General features: G+C 42.3%; 1 protein-coding gene across 1 annotated transcript; it reads left to right on the top strand.

Moving 5' to 3' along the window:
• The first annotated feature begins 3,050 nt into the window (after positions 1–3,050).
• Positions 3,051–10,590, top strand: copz1 (COPI coat complex subunit zeta 1). The gene is made up of 9 exons (XM_061220234.1): positions 3,051–3,179; positions 3,884–3,952; positions 4,348–4,429; positions 5,294–5,385; positions 5,491–5,546; positions 5,640–5,717; positions 6,606–6,657; positions 6,739–6,777; positions 8,770–10,590. Exons 1-9 carry the CDS (start codon positions 3,162–3,164, stop codon positions 8,815–8,817), a joined length of 534 nt encoding a protein of 177 aa, XP_061076218.1. The 5' UTR covers positions 3,051–3,161; the 3' UTR covers positions 8,818–10,590.
• The last annotated feature ends 7,030 nt before the right edge of the window (positions 10,591–17,620 follow it).

Here is a 17,620-nt window from a genome sequence, read left to right as displayed (position 1 = left end):
ATCCATAACTAGGAAAATACATAGGAAGTGCTGTTTTAAACATATAGTCATCCATCCATCCATCCATTATCTGAACCCGCTTATCCTAATCAGGGTCGCAGGGGGGCTGGAGCCTATCCCAGCATACATTGGGCGAAAGGCAGGAATACACCCTGGACAGGTCGCCAGTCCATCGCAGGACACACACACCATTCACTCACACTCATACCTACGGGCAATTTAGACTGTCCAATCAGCCTAACCTGCATGTCTTTGGACTGTGGGAGGAAACCGGAGTACCCGGAGGAAACCCACGCAGACACGGGGAGAAGAAGAGGGATCGGGATATCAGAAAGGGGGGCAGGGGAAATCAGGAGGGAGGATTAAGGTAGAGTTTGAAAAGGTGTGTTTTTAGTCTGCATTGAAATAGGGGGAGGGATTCTGCTGTCCTGACAGTGGTCGGCAAGTCATTCCACCACTGAGGAACCAGAATGGAAAACAGGCGTGAACGGGCAGCTCGACCGCCAGGTTCTCGTAGTGAGGGAACCATAAGGCGACCAGAGCTGGAAGACCGGAGTGGTCTAGCTGGGGAGTAGGGAGTGATCAAGGATTGTTTGTAAGGTGGGACAGCCCTTAGCAGCCTGAAATGCCAACACTAGGGCCTTGAATCGGATGCGTGCGGCAATAGGAAGCCAGTGGAGGCCAATGAGAAGCGGGGTGACATGAGTCGACCTGGGCTGACTGGTGATCAGGCGGGCTGCAGCATTCTGGACCAGCTCGAGGGGCTTGATGGCACATGCTGGGAGACCGGCTAAGAGGGAGTTGCAGTAATCCAGGCGGGAAATGACGAGTGCCTGGACTAGGAGCTGGGTGGCTTTCTCCGTCAGGAGATGACGGATACGGCGTATATTGTACAGAAAGAACCTGCAGGTTCTGGCAGTGGAGGATACTTGTGGAGCCAGGGTGAGGCAGTTATCAAGAGTTACCCCAAGTTTCTTTGCCATACGGGAGGAGGAAACTACAAAGTCCTCAACAGTCAGTGAGAGGTCGATTGACGGAGAGGGCTTCGACGGGATGTAGAGAAGCTCAGTTTTGGCAAGGTTAAGCTTCAGGTGGTGGGAAGTCATCCACGCAGAGATATCAGCCAAGCAGGCAGAGATCTGTGTGGTGACCTCGGTATCGGGGGGGAAGGAAATAAAGAGTTGGGTATCATCGGCGTAAGAGTAATAAGAAAAGCCATGGGAAGAGATAGCAGAACCAAGAGACATGCTGTATAGCGAGAAGAGGAGAGGACCAAGAACTGAGCCCGGCGGGACTCCAGTTTGTAGGGGGTGAGGGTCAGAGACTGAGCCCCTCCAAGTCACAGCCTGGATTAGTTCATTTGTTATTAATATTAATGTATCTCTTGGGAATGTCTATGTCTAGGCTTTGTCGTTCAGTCTCAACTTTCCTTAAAGTTGATTGGCAGGTAGCCGTAGGCTGTTGTAAAGAACGTAATCTCTTTGAAGTGTCATGCCATGTAAAATCACAATCTCAAATTTGCTGATATGAGAGGTAACTGCTTTTTTTTGAGTAAGCTACCCAATAATGCAAATGTTCCCATTCTATTATTAAACTGTACAGTACTCTGTACAGACATTGGAGGGGAAATGGGAACTCTTTTTTCAAGGAAACCATCAACTTGTGTGCACAGGAGTAACATTGTTCACGTCTTTCTTTGTACCCCACAGTTGAGCAGTACTCAACTCAATATCCTCAATCAAACATTAGAGAAATATGGAGCAGAATAGTATCATTTACATGACAAGAAAACGCTATTGTGTCATCATATTCTGTTAAATGGTACCTAATGCTCTTAAGAGTTCATCTCAGAAAGTATATATATATTTAAAAAAAAATATATATATATATATATATGTTTAATAATTAAAAGGAGGAAGATACCATCTGCCACCAATACTGCAGTGGACAATTCCAAATGTTAAAATGTATTATACACGGAGAGTGTCCTCTATTTTAGGTAAACAAATACAAACTTCCAATTTTCAGTTTCTGTTTTGAAACAATCTAATATTTTCTCATTGGTTTGGTGTAAATACAAAAAGTAAATGGGATGAGACATGAACAGACGGCATCTGTGAGATGGATTGCATCTGAGCCTCCCCAGCTGGAAGGTAGCCAGACAAGCTGGAGGCACAACAGCAATGGGAAATCAGGTCACGCCGGACAAGCTGGTCTGCCTTCAGGCACCCAACCTCGCCACTCTCACCGCCACACTGGCCTCCCACTTACTCCCTGAGACCCAAGATTTACTGCCCCTGGCTTACCAGAATATGATCTGCAAGCCACTTGCAAATTGCAGGATTTAAGCCGGAAAATATGAATGTGCCCTCTGCTGCGTTCACCCATTGACAAATTAAATTACATTTGTTTTTTGTTTTTTTCCTTTTTCTTTTACTTTTTCTTTTTTACTAATTGTCATTAATTGAAGGGGTAGTCTGTTCAAGGTAGCCTACTCACCCAAACCAAGTTCATTTTTTAAAACAGGATTTCACACTGTGATCTCAACACATGCTTTACATATTCCGGTGATTCATAGCCTTTCCGTATCTACAATCTGCTATTCAGTGTAATCTTAAAACTTAAAGCTCACTGAGAACATGCTTCGCTTAATATTTAGTGATAGAGCTTTACTTTGTTTAATCTTTAGTTATGGGCTGGGAGGCTGCCACCAGTTTGGTCATAACATTTCCTTGATGTTATGTTATGTGCAACCTGGGGTTCAAGGGTTCAGCCTCCGCCCAGAAAGTAAGCCGTTTACCACCTCAAACATCCCCCTCATCAACCTGCTTTTCTTTTCTGGCTTAACACTGCAATGTACTTGTTAGTAGTTAGCATATCTGCGTGGCATGAAGGGCGTATGTAACCACAGAGTGGCAGACATTATTTTACTTCGGTCGCTGTCGGGGACATCCACTAAATAGTTCAGTGGGGACATCCCATTCCAACATTTCCCTGGTCGCTATGAGGAAGCGGAAGTTCGGTGCTACGACGTAAACATTACGAAACGTGATTCGTCTTATTTTAGCAAATCAACACGCTAAATATTTGAATGACGTATACAGATATCCAATCGGAAAACGCACAATGCTTTTCTAGTTCCACGTCGGCCGAAAGGAAAAATGGACGCGCTGATTCTGGTATTGTAGCTACTTTAAGCGTAATATGTTGCATATTTTTTCGTTATGTATAACATCGTGTTAATGGAAGTAGGGAGTTGCTGTTTTAGAATTGGTCGCCAGAGATAACGCGTCCGTGTGTCCTAGACATAATACTACATTTGAGAAACGCACAGCATGCTAGGAGAGAAAGCTAATCTCCGGTTTAGCTATATTATGAGTTGGAAGTGAAAGAGATACAGTGCAGTATTTTAGGATCATACATTGACAAATGTATCTGCAAATGTTTCCTAGCTATATCGTGCTCCTTTATAATTAACGAGCAGTCCGAACGTACTGCTAGAATAATTAACGTGTATGGTCGACAAGAGACACGATGACGTTACCTTAGGTTTTCCGAGTAGTAGCTACTAGCTAGCTACCTGGCCACTATCGCAACAGGATTGCCTTTCTCGCACGAAATCTGGGGCGCATTGATGCTGGTTGTTGATCTGTTCAAAGTGGCGGCAACCACTAAGTGAACATAACGTAACTTTGTACACTTCCGCAAAGGGTAACGGTAATTATTTTACCCACACTAGAGTTCCATAATATATTGCTAGATGACACGAGCGTGTCACGGTTAAGCTTGTGGCAATAACGCTTGTATGTGACATCTGATATGCGACATTATTTCCCAGCAAAGTGGGTTTTGCATTAATTGACTAGAATAATCTTCCTCACAGGAACCGTCTCTGTACACGGTGAAGGCAGTCCTCATCCTGGACAACGATGGCGAGAGACTCTATGCTAAGGTAATGTCGTTTTTAATGGAAACCGATGAGCTTCCGACTTCAAATTGAAGGTGCATTGATGATGCCCTCAAGATTGGTGCCACATGCTGTGTGGTACAGTGGTGGTGTATGCACAGCACAGCACAGTACAAACGAAAGGATGTTCACACAACAAAAAGTTAAACGTCCTTATAATCCTTAGTGTGAGGGCTGGTTTTATATATATATTTAAAAGGCCAAAAATCTGCATTTAGTTTTTGTTGAGAGAGAGAGGGACAAACAAACAAACATTGACATTCAATGTTTGATCCTTTAACCATGGGTACATACAAGTTCCTGTGTTTTATTGAATGTATGGTTTGTATTTGAATGAACAATGTTGAATTGACAGTGAAGCTCTATACTTCGCTCCACAGTACTATGATGAGACCTACCCTACAGTGAAAGAGCAGAAAGCCTTTGAGAAGAACATCTTCAACAAGACGCACCGCACCGACAGTAAGACTCAAATGATCGTTTCATCGGCAGGCTTGCATCACTGTGGTTATTCTTCCTGATATGTGTAGTTATTTCTGCCTCGTGGCATGCCTATGACTGGAAGTTCTGTTGAAAATACTTGTTGATGTGAGAATCTGACTGGAACTTAAACGGCTGCAGTTCTATGTGGAAAAGTTTATAGATTGGTTATTTCAGTTGGTGAATGCATGGAGGCGGGAAGACCCATTAAAGAACTCATTTGTTTATCAATTTGTTTTCACATTAAGTCAGCATGGCTTTTCTACCTCATAATAAAACATAACCTTTAATCTTCTATGTGCAATTTCCCCACAACATCTTAACTGATATTGGCCCCAAAAATTGTATTGCTTATTACATTATTGGCATTTGGCAGACGCTCTTATCCAGAGCGACGTACAACAAAGTGCATACCCATAAGCAGGGATAAGTTCGCTGAAAGACCCTAGATGGAAGTACAATTTCAACTGCTACCTGTACAACAAAGATAAGGACGAGGGCCAATTTATTTTATTTTTTTATTTTTTTATTTTTTTATTTTTTTGAACAAAGAAACAAACAACGGAGCAAAAGTGTCCAAAGTTAACTACCCAAACACTGCTTACCTAACTAAAAATACCGATACACAAAGCAAGTCACAGAGACAACAATTAAGGATTGTTCATTCATGTTCATTTAAAAAAAGAGCACTGAATATTAGAAATACATGTTATGAATAAATATGAAATAAGGATTAATAGATGCAATTTATATTGGTCCTAGAATTTCTATAACATACATCATTATCTTTGTGGTGTTTAACCTCAAAGTTTCCTCATTGCTTTTTTCCCCTACTTTTTTCCACAGGTGAAATTGCCTTGCTGGAGGGACTAACTGTTGTCTATAAGAGCAATATTGACCTGTACTTTTATGTGATTGGCAGCTCACATGAGAATGAGGTAAACTTCATTCTCATGTTGTATTGATTTTGTTTTTGAAAAGGTAGTTAATTTGTCCTATAACCTGACTGTTGATTGAGCTCTGCTTTTTTTTGGGTTTTGCAGTTAATGTTAATGTCTGTGCTGAACTGCCTGTTTGACTCACTGAGCCAGATGTTGCGGTAAGTCCCTGAGTGTTGTGTTCATTTTTAGCACGTTTTGCTTTCGGTGTGTGTCAGTGTGGCTAAAGGAGGCCCTTCCCTGTCACTTTGTAGGAAAAATGTAGAGAAGAGAGCCTTGCTGGAGAACATGGAGGGGCTGTTCCTGGCTGTGGATGAGATTGTGGACGGAGGGTGAGTGCTGAGCCCCAATGAAGTCTCCTTTCTGCTTTTTCCCTGTCATTATAATATATAATATATTATAATATTTTTTTACACCATTTATTACACTTATTTTTAGACTTTGGCCTTCTGCTGCTGTAGCTTATCCATTTAGCTTTGAACATGTTGCGTGTTCAGAGATGCTCTTCTGCATCAGCAGAGTTACTCAAAACCACCCTGTCTGGCACCAACAATCATTCCATGGTCAAAGTTCACATAGATCACATAGATGGAGATAGATCACATCTCTTCCTCATTCTGACATTTGGTCTGAAAAACAGCTGAACCTCATGGCCACGTCTGCATGCTTGTATGCATTTAGTTGCTGCCACATGATTGGCTGATTAAATATTTGTATATTTGCACGTACAGGTCTACCTAATAAAGTGACCAGTGAGTGCATAATAACATCATTATAACTGCCTCTTAAATGTAATTAGATGTAATGTAGAGCGGCCTGTAGCGTAGTGGTTAAGGTAAAGGACCGGGACACCCAAGGTCTGTGGTTCTAATCCCGGTGTAGTCACAATAAGATCCGCACAGCCGTTGGGCCCTTGAGCAAGGCCCTTAACCCTGCATTGCTCCAGGGGAGGATTGTCTCCTGCTTAGTCCAATGAACTGTACGTCGCTCTGGATAAGAGCGTCTGCCAAATGCCAATAATGTAATGTAATGTAATTATGCTTAATGTAATAAAAAGTGTGCCTGAAGGACTCCACAGTTCAAATTTTGATTTGGACAGAGGGCAACAATGTGGGATTTTAAAGGGGATTTTATACACTGTAATGCAGGTCCAGTAGGGTGACCGCTGGCAGGATGTAGTTGGCTGTAGTTGTGACTCTTTCCTCTGTCCTTGCTCACAGAGTGATCCTGGAGAGTGATCCCCAGCAGGTGGTCCACCGTGTGGCCCTCAGGGTAATGCTAGCTCTCATCCACACTCATTTTGGGTTTGCATGTTGGGGAAGACTTCAGGACTGAGACTTTTCTCTCTTGCAGGGGGATGACGTGCCTTTGACGGAGCAGACGGTCACCCAGGTGAGGACGGCAGGTTTCTCTTTCGCTGTTTTATCCCTCTGCCATCTGAGAAGTGAAGAGAGAGGGAGGACTGCCACTTATAAGTGCATTTACGGCAGTTTGCATAGATTAAAAGAGGCCTTCCTTTACCTGACTGCATCGGACTGTTTTTAGTTAAAATGTCATGTCTTTAGCATCTGGGCTAATGGACCAATTAAGAGCTGAAACCACTCCTGACTGTAGGGGGCGCTCAGGTTCGGCGCCTGGTTTTTCAGCAGAGCAGGGTGAGAGCACTGGCATGCAGAAAGGCACGGTTCCGGTTCAACCGCACCACCTCCACCTTCCCTCGCACCCACCAGTGGGGCGGCGGACGGTCTTCATTAGATTTGAATGATTTATTCCCGGCGCGCGGTCCCTAACGACCAGGCCGGGTTGGCCCCCGGCGTTTCTGCACGCCGCCCGCGCGCGGCTGCAGCTGATTGATGGGCTCGTTTGTGAGGTGTTTGACAGGCTGTAGGTGTCCCCTCTTCAGAGACCGTTAATCTTCCGGGGTCTTTATGGTTATGGTTTTGCCTTTCATTCAAAGAATTTCATGTAATTGATTAATTAATCACGGTTTTCCTCTCTGGGAATCACAATTCTGGTTTCTTTAAAGGTTTAATTAGAACTTTTTGTTCTTGCCTGATTAGACCCTCCCGCCCACAGCTACCCAGAATGCACTGCAGATTCTCCTCTTCACAGTTACAAAATTGCGACACCAATGTTAACATTTGTTTTACCACTGTAGATGGCAAATCCTGTGTATTTGTGTATTCACATTTATATGGGGCAGCCTGTAGCCCAGTGGTTAAGGGAAATGAAAGGATGATGGTTCAAGCCCTGGTGTAGCCATAAGATCTGCACAGCTGTTGGGCCTTTGAGCAAGGCCCTTAACCCTGCATTGCTCCAGGGAAGGATTGTCTCCTGCTTAATCAGCTAAGTCGCTTTGGATAAAAGCGTCAGATAATAACAATGTAATACTGTGTTTTTTTTTTCATTGGAATTATTTTATGTGAACTTGAAAGAAATCAAGTTTACATCCATTGGATTCTTGCATAGTTATTATTTTCATCACAGATTTGAGCTGTGAGGATAGTTCAGTATGAAAAAAACGTTTGCATAAGTGTGGCAGCGTCATTTGTTGAACCAGACCCAAGATTGGCGGTCAGCCATTTTTATTTATATGCCCCTCTACCTTCCCTTGCGGATGTTAATTCAAGTTACAAGGGATTACCTATCGCGGGGGTGTTATGGCCCAACCATTGCACACTCATTAATTGCTACTTGGGATGTTGTTGATTTACGAGTCTAGGCCATTTCTTTGTGCACCAATTATGAGTTGCTCGGCATAAGTGTCCGCTGAATACCTCAAATGTAAATGCAAATGCAACCATCTTGAGATTAATATCTCATTTCGGGCATTTCAGGCTGCTAAGGGGACTGCCCCACCTTACATACAATCCTTGATCACTCCCTACTCCCCAGCTAGACCACTCCGGTCTGCCAGCTCTGGTCGCCTTATGGTTCCCTCTCTACGTGCACCTGGCGGTCGAGCTGCACGTTCATGCCTGTTTTCCGTTCTGGTTCCTCAGTAGTGGAATGACTTGCCTACCACGGCAGAATCCCTCCCCCTATTTCGACGCAGACTCAAAACCCATACCTACCTTAGTCCTCCCTCCTGATTTCCCCCGCCCCATAAATTGCACTGATGATGACGACTATGTTTAGAACAGCATTCTATGTGTATTTTCCTAGTTCTGGATATGATGCTTTGACTTATGGTAGAACCTATGCACTTCTAAATCGCTTTGGATTAAAAGCGTCTGCCAAATGACAAAAATGTAAATGTAACTGTGCTCAATAGATGTGATATGCAGGCATTGTGGAGATGTGTTAGCCACCTAATTTCCCTGTTTCAGGGCTGCTTCAGTCTTTTGCTGTTCTGTGTTTGAATCACACGCTCCTCTCTCACAGGTCCTTCAGTCCGCTAAGGAGCAGATCAAGTGGTCCCTGCTGCGGTAGAACAGGACCTGAAGGGCTTCCAAGGGACATCGTCAAAAAAGTGTCTGCCTTTTCCACTCCCGTTCAGTAATTGGGCCATTCCCCTCTGTCCCTCCATTTTCTCCCATCACTGCACTGAATGCTCTGGTTGTCACCCAATCAGAATCACCACTGGGACCTCATTGTGGTTTGTTTTATTTGTTTGTATGTTCTCTCTATTCTTAAACTTTTCATTCCAGTTGGTGGAGAGGTTTGGCGGCACAAGTTCTGCGTGTTGCTCGGTAATCTGTGAAAGACTGTTGGAACAGCTATGTGAAATAAACCTCCTCACACGTTGTTAGGACCAGACCAGTGTCTCCAGTAGTGATGTTATTATGACTTACTCCATTTGCAGGAACCATAGGAGTGAGGCTTTGTGAAGTCATCAGTTTTGATGAGAGAGTCATGTTTCAAGAACCCACTTTATAGGAGGGGCAAAAACCAATCGGAAGATTCCGCTCTCCACGGCAAAATGAATTGATGGGTTAATGTCAGTGAATCACTGATAGCATGCGGTTTCTCCAGCTATTTTTGTTTTAATGAATCCTCATTTTGCCATCACTAGCTGTCAGTAATCGATTGGTGTCAGCCAATCAAAACACGTTGCCCTCCACAAAAAACAGGAAGTTAGGAATCGCGTATGAGCACCCCACCCAGCCTCCCCTATTGCTCCAGATTTTGTGTGTTCTACAAAAATTGCACAATTCTGACAGCCTTACAACTTTCTTAAAAAGTGTTCTGTTTTTATTTTGCAGACTAACATACACATGGTGATCAATTCCCATTCTTGTTTGCAGAACAGGTCTAACTTGTGTTCACAAATCAGATCAAGCTGTTGCGATTGGGAAGAGGCACTCTGTTAACCCAGGCCCGATTGTGTACCTGGGGCAAGATGTTTCTCTGCATTCAACATGCTTGTTAATACCTAGTAAACTTGGGCAAGCTTTTGTGCAGGTGGTCTCTGTCTCAACTGTGAGAGATGAAATTAGCCCTGAACATCCCCTGTTTCTCAAACCTTTTGTCAAAATGACATTTCACCTCCGCATCAAGCATCACCATTGAGTTATTGTGCCTTCCTTCAAAATGTCTTCAGCCAAAAGCCATATGAAATGAGTCAAGTTTGGGCTACTGGCCATCCTGTTAAGACACTTGTAGTGCGCCCATTGCCCCATGGTCTGATTTTCGAATTCGGACCTTTCCAGACACGATCAGACACCTGCGATCCACCACACATTGTGTTCTCCTCAGAGTTGAATGTCTAAGCAAAGACTAGAGTGATAAGAAGCAGTGGCTGACATTGCATGTTTGAAGTAGAACCCATGCTTGTCTGCATGACGGACGGTGTGTTGATGAACATGATTGGGTGTTCCAAATTGCAGTTCATTATTAACATCCAAGTGTAGCCAAGATCAAAGGACATCCATTAGCAGTCGTGACTTTGCAGTCATGCAGTGGTGTTGCTGTCTTGCATGGTGTTGTCATTCTCTGCGTAGTATTGTACATAGGACTGATCCTATCTGGAATAGCCTCCAGCATCCACAGGTAAATGTATATCCCCTGATATCACACACAAAGTTCTTCCTTTTTAAGGTATCAGCTGTTGGCTTCTTGGTTTAGCTTGTACATTTCTCACGCTTCCCTCTGACATTCCTGGTAACTTTGCCCAAAACACAAGTATACTCTTTGTTGTGTTACCCAGGATATGGCTGTAAAAATGCTCTGTTAAGATATGAATAAAACTATGTTCATTGACAAGCTGTGTCTTAACTTCGCTGGTAAAATATTTATTTGTGTTTAAATTGACTCATATCACATAGTGCCAGTGCTCATGTTTTTGCTACTGCTTAAATGTACCCTGTTGTCGACTTGTCGTTGAGGTTAAATACAGGCAGGCATGGGTTGATCTAATGGACAATGCTTCCATCTAGTGGCAGAAGGCGCACCGATTCCTAAAATAATTTTTATCCCAAGTGTATGTATGAGAAATACTTAAATTCCTTAAAAGGATAGTTCAGTTTTTGATATTGTTTCAGTTTGTATGTTTGTCTTTAATTATTTAGAGTACATGAAAAGCCCCAAAACAGCTTGTACAGTGAAATTGCCCAATTATTCTTCAAATAAATGGTTTTTGATTGGAACCATTTCCCATGTGCGCATGCAATCTGAGACCCCATAGCTAAAGGAAAGAATTACTGGTGCAATATAAAAAGTCATCAAAAAAACTTGGTATCTAAAATATCCTTCACAGCACTGAAAAAATGAACTGCAAATAAACGCCTGTAAAACTGCAGGATACTGAATTTTACAGGAAATGTTTTTTCCCAATATTCTGGGCAGTGTTTTTTGACAGATTAACGTTTGCTTTGTTGAAAATGGTCTGCGATCTCAAATGTCATTTGGTGATGCTTAGTGCAGCACAGCAGATGGGCTTCCCAATGAATGCATTTTCTCATGTGATTTACCTGTAAGTCTAATAGTTAATTTAAAAGTATTTATTGGAAATTGCCGATAAAGGGCTTAAAGAAGCATATCTCATTTCTTTGTAAGTAACATTGTAATTGTTTTTGTCCAGTGCTAACTGATATATATTATATATGTATTTATAGAACAATGTATTTTAAAACAGACTCGATGGAGCCAGTAGGCTAATCCTGAGCTACAATAATGAATTTTCCACAGAATTGCCAGCGTGGACCAAAGTTTTCTTTTTAAGCCATAACGGCCGCAGGGCTGTGAATCACAGTGAGTTAGTGCCTTGGAGAAAGCAGCAGTGATAAGTATTGTTAGCGACCGCAGGGCAGACAGTCGTAGCTTATGGCTGTGCAAAATGTTTCTCTGGCTTCAGCATTTCCTGGTTGTAAAGTATGTAGCTAGCTGATCCCAGCGTGCTTGGGCAGGCAGTGAGGTGCTGAGGGACAGGTCGTATTCCTGTCATCAACGCAGTGTATAATTTCTGGAAAGATTCACTCACTTCTCTTCCTCAGTCTTTAATCAGGATTTGGCCAAAGCGTTACAGGGAGACAGCAGCAAGGGGCTCCAGAACCGACATGGCTTCATCAACACACATTCCAAACAGAGCAGGCTGCCAGAGGCTGGGGAGGATTTATTGTTTTAAGGTGTGTGTGTGTCGAAAGTGTATATGTGTGCGTGTGTGTGTGTGTGTGTGTGTATGTATGCATCTCTGTATTAGTATGTGTGTGTGCATCGGCATGTATGCATGTGTCTGTGTGAGTGGTGTGTCCATGTGGGCATGCATGTGTGACTTTATTGGAGCGATATCCTGAATGTCTCCAGACGACATTTAGAATAAGATTATAGCACACTGTGGTGTGAGAAATATACTTAATATCCATGCTTTTTAAATCCTGAAAATTCAATGGGTAAAGGATTTTTATTCACTAATTACTAAGACATAAGCTATAAAAAACAATAAGGTAATTTAAATTAATTATACAAGAATGAGTATAAAAGTACCAAACACCTCAGGCTGACATGTTGTACATAACACATCATAAAACTGTCAGGAGTGTGTTGGCCAAAATCTCTAAATTGATGTGCACATACAGTGAGATAATGTGTGTCTATCACAAAGCAGTATTAGTGCGCTGAGTAAAATCCAGAAAACATCTTTTCAATCAATGTTCCAGATTTGGGAGGGTTCAGTATTTTACTGAGTGCAGTTATCCAGCTAACACAGTAAATGTACACAGGCCCCTGGTGTAGACATAATAAATAAATACGTTTTTAAAAAATTAATAAAGGTGTGGTGCATTGTTTTGCAAGATTTGGTGTTATGTAAACTGATGGCATTAATAAACGGACTGATTTTGTGCAATTCAGTTTTTTACAACGGATTCTCTCAAACCCCAAATCTGTGTCAATGACTTAACGGGAAGAAAGGAACAGGAAAAACAAATATTAGAGGCATATGGGGGAAGTAAGCACGTGCAGATAGCCAGTCTACAACACAGATAGTCGCAGCTCTGCGTGTTATGTCTCGCGAAAGTTTAACAAACGCGCAGTTAATACGATGCAGCAGGGGGCATGAGGAGCGACATTCATTGTAGGTGAGTTTGCGCAGCATGTTATAAACACCCTGGACCCAACCAGCAGAGAAACACGAACGTGGTCGACACAAGCCGCGCTTGTTTGTGGAGAGATGAGAGCGCAAAGCCGCAGTGAAACGGTTGTTCTGGGGATTTTTTTTACGAGATGTGGGGCTTGGGCCAGTCGACGCTGATCTGCTGCATATTTTTGCGGCTTGCCATGTTTTACGGCTGCGGTCGCCCTCGTGGGTACAGTTTATGGATTCTCGTGGAATAGAAAGACATTTCAGCTCCGGAGGAAAGCCGTGCCAAAATAACACAACCACCGCGAGTGCTCCTTTTTTCTTCTCTCGGGCTGTAACTCACACTGGTGCGTTTCTAGAAAAAACGAGTAGCCGACAAATACGAATTATATTCGCATTACCTTCAGGGCCGCTGGGCTATTCAAACGCACTTTGGTGTCTTTTCAGATGAGTCTGTGTATTCTAAACATTGGACATTGCACAGCCTATTATTGAATAGGTGAGAATGCAATTAATGAGTGAGAAACTAGGCCTAATATAAACTTACCGAGGGGTGCAAGTGGCAGTAGCCTACTAGAGGTCATTTGATTGATCTCTTACAAGTAAATATGTATGTATATTGCTATAAAATTATTTTTCCTCAAACTAAGCTGTTCAGCTCAGTTTAGCTGGGTTGGGTTGGCTAACAACCAAACAAATTAATAACTTTAAACATGTGTCTTTTAAACACACATTGTTTTGAATGTTTACTTCAATAGCATAATTAGTGTTTGCATTTGGTCTGTAAGGTAAAAGTAAATCAGAAGAATAATATTTGTTCCCACAGGAAATAATTAAACAAGCCACAAAGAATGTTAATGCACCAAGCGGCCCATTTGCAGTTACATTTCAAATGAGTTTTTGTCATGTTTTCCATTTAATAAGAATTATTTCAGTAGGCTAGTCGCCACTCAGCATGTTTTATTAGCATTTTAATTATGTTCCTGTATTTGGGATTCGATATTAAACCAAAGTCCCAACTCTGTGGTCATTATGTTACAAAGATCACTCCCATGGTGATCTTTGTAACTGCTCTTTGTAAGTTGTTGAAAAGGTAGCAAAAAGAAGAAAGAAAAGAAGTGATCTGCCTCCATAAATCTGGCCCACTAATCATAAACATACATGTATATCAAAACTTTCTTATTTTATTCACCAGCTGGAACTTTAGACTCAGACCATGGAGGTGTTTGTAATTCTTTGAGGTGGTTTAACATCCAGGCTATTGTCTAGCATTGGGTATCCTCATGTTTATATTACCCACAGGTGTTCGGGCAACATGGGTCAGGCAGTAAGAGCAGTTGTCTGGCAGTCGGAGGGTTGCCGGTTCGATCCCCCGCCTGGGCTGTGTCGAAGTGTCCCTGAGCAAGACACCTAACCCCCAAATGCTCCTGACGAGCTGGTCGGTGCCTTGCATGGCAGCCAATCGCGGTCAGTGTGTGTATGAATGGGTGAATGTGAAGCATCAATTGTACAGCGCTTTGGATAAAGGCGCTATATAAATTCCAACCATTTACCATTTAGGGATATCTCTCAGACAGTCTCTCTCAGCAAACTTTCTGGTCGCTTATCACATTTGACTCAGCAAAGGCTAAGCACTACTGTGGTAAATGCTAATATAAAATCGTATTTTTCATAACCATAGTCATCGTGTTGTAGTCTGGAGGACTTGGGTTATATATAGGTCCATCATAGCATATATGTTTATCATAAACAGTGCAAAATACGATAGAGCCTTTTGTTATATTTTGAAACACTGATATAAGATAATATCAGTCGAAAATGTACCTGAAATAGCTGAAATGATCCATTAGACCCGGGCCATTCAATTGCCTGGGGGCCACATTCAGATCTCCACACATGTACTCTTGGCCCTTTGATCAGGATGAGATGGAAAAAGTATTATTAAAATTGAACCATAATTCTGTCCACACAGCATCCTCACAATGACAAAATTCCTCAGAATACTAAATAATATCTTTGCCTCTTTAAGTTAATATCACTCTTGTTCATAGCTATTTTTTTTATAAACAAACATGGTAAATTCTTAAATGCGTACTCTCTGAATGCAATCTGAAAGAAGGAAGCCACAGAAGAGCCCAAACCCTGATGTAGGCTACTGAATGACCAGACCTGGGCTGGGGCCCCTGAGATCACCTTTAATGCTGGAGAGCCTGTATTTTTAGTGGCTGATGTGTCGTTTGAGCATCTGGGGTGCTCCGGATGCAGAGCTGACCCGGTTTTGGTGGCCCTAAACAAGAAGGTAAACTTCAATGTGACCTAGGGATGAGGCCCTAAGCGAATGCTATAGGTCTGTGCTGATGGATCACTCACTTGCATGGCTTTGGCTAATTGCAAAACAGGAAATCTTTGATTCCTGCAAATTAGTATAGTTTAGTTTTTCAAATGAAATTATTTCTACCAAACTGTGCAGAGAAGTTAATTGCAGGTAATAGGTTACCCATTCTAGTAACTTGACTACAATGAACTACAATATATGTCTGATCTGAGACTTTGAATACTACTTTGGAGCTCAGAACTGGTCGTCAGAGGATGAGAAAATGCCAGTTCTGCATGTGCCCCCTGTGCAGGGACTACAATCTTTCAGTGCAGGGTATGTGTTATTTCTCCTGTTATTATTTTTGTATGTGAATTTTTCTGCTTGCTAAACATAGCAGGGACTTCTGGGATTAGCTATTTAAACAATGTTTATAAATATGACAATTCATTTAAAATAGCTGCCATAAAATATGCCCTGTGCTACTCAGTCTGGCTGAAGTCCCGGTATACCAGCAGTAATGAGAGAGAGAAAAAGAGCTAAAAACAACATATATAGAGAAATATCAAAATGGGCCCATTTCCATTTCCCCATTATTTTTTATTTTCAAACCAGCCTCTGCAGGGACAACTGCAAATAATATTCTCTCACCAAAAATGTACAAGCAGGGACAACTGCAAATAACATTCTCTCACCAAAAATATACAAGCAGGGACAACTGCAAATAACATACTCTCACAAAAAATGTACAAGCAGGGACAACTGCAAATAACATTCTCTCACCAAAAATGTACAAGCAGGGATAACTGCAAATAATATTCTCTCACCGAAAATGTACAAGCAGGGATAACTGCAAATAACATTCTCTCACCAAAAATGTACAAGCAGGGATAACTGCAAATAATATTCTTTCACCAAAAATGTACAAGCAGGGACAACTGCAAATAACATTCTCTCACCAAAAATGTGCAAGCCCCTCTCTGTTGCGCTCCATTAACAGCTGGTAAGGGGAGAGTCAGGGTCAGGTGACCTCCAACCCTTTTGGAATAGATCCAAGGTCCAGTAGGGATAGACCTGTTGAAATGCAGCAATAAAAAGAACAACTAATAGACCTAATAAATAATAATAAATTGGTACATAAAATACACAATAGTAATAATAATAACAAGTATATAATGGAGTATGATAATACTCATAAATACTCATATGCATAATGATAATAAGAAGCAAATGCAATTTAGAATGGTTCTGCAATGAAAGAAGTCTGGAAGCCTGCATTTGAGTGCAGCCAGAAAGAGAAGTGTTCTTGCTCTGACCCTGAAATACATGAGCACTGAAGCCCCGTTCCAGATGTTGCCCCTGCTGATAATACGACTGGACATCAGTGCCTAGCAGCTGAGTCACATCTGGACACACAACAGAGGCAGTGTCTGAAGGACAGGAGGCCTTACCTGTCAATTATTTCTGTTTTAAATGCCACAGCGGTAAAGATATTAGCGGTTTGCACGCAGCGCACTTTAGCAAGAGGTACCGCCATTAAGGATAATAATATGTGTGACAGAGCATTAAACAGCGCCAGAAAAAAATGACAGCTGCGCTTATAATGTACTTTTAATGGCAGTCAACAATAAAAAGTGAAGGATTTAGTGGCATTTGTTTATTAATGTTTTTTCTGGTGTGTGTTTTTTTTAATGTAGGCATCAAGAGTAACGCTCTTGTTTCTTGTGGTTGTGTTTAGACTTGTTTCGCGCTGGATTTTTGATGTGTGGTGGATCCAGGTTCAGCTATGTGTTTCCATGTGGCCTTTAAGACATGCAAAGAAAAAAACGATCATATTTGGCAGTATGGTTCTCATCTTAAAGCGTCTCTTTCTCTCTCTTCTCCTCCCCCTCCCCCTTCCCTTATCCGTGGATTCCCCAGCAGGAGCGCAGCGCCCATTAACGGACTCACTCCTGACAGATTTACTGCTGCCGTCTCACCATTGGCCGCCAGTCTGACATCGGTGATTTAATGCCCGCCTCTCATTGGCCCAATCTTGACAGCCAAATTTATAGGCTCGCTGTGATTCGACACTGGCTGGCTTTGAAGTGAATTACAGCCCTGTCATTGATAGGACACAGAAGCGGCGTCAGGTTGCAGTCGTAAAAACCCTGTCCCCGATGGAAAGGGGGGTATGCCGCGGTCTTTACGTCATGAAAAAAGGACGAGATTCAGACCAGTGAGGGAGAGAGCCGAGAGGGGGGGAGGCCGTGAGGGAAAGAACGGGACATGATTTAAAGCTGCAGCATTTTTCAACCCACATATAGTAGCCTACTCCCCTCGAATTGCTTTTGTGGAAATGCATTCTCTCCTACTTCGAGACACACATTATGAAAACACACACATGCGCATGCAAATATGTC

This window comes from Conger conger, chromosome 14 (genome assembly GCF_963514075.1).
Source record: "Conger conger chromosome 14, fConCon1.1, whole genome shotgun sequence".
Classification (NCBI taxonomy): domain Eukaryota; kingdom Metazoa; phylum Chordata; class Actinopteri; order Anguilliformes; family Congridae; genus Conger; species Conger conger.
Note: the sequence above shows the minus strand (reverse complement) of the source record. Positions and strands in the feature narration are given on the sequence as shown.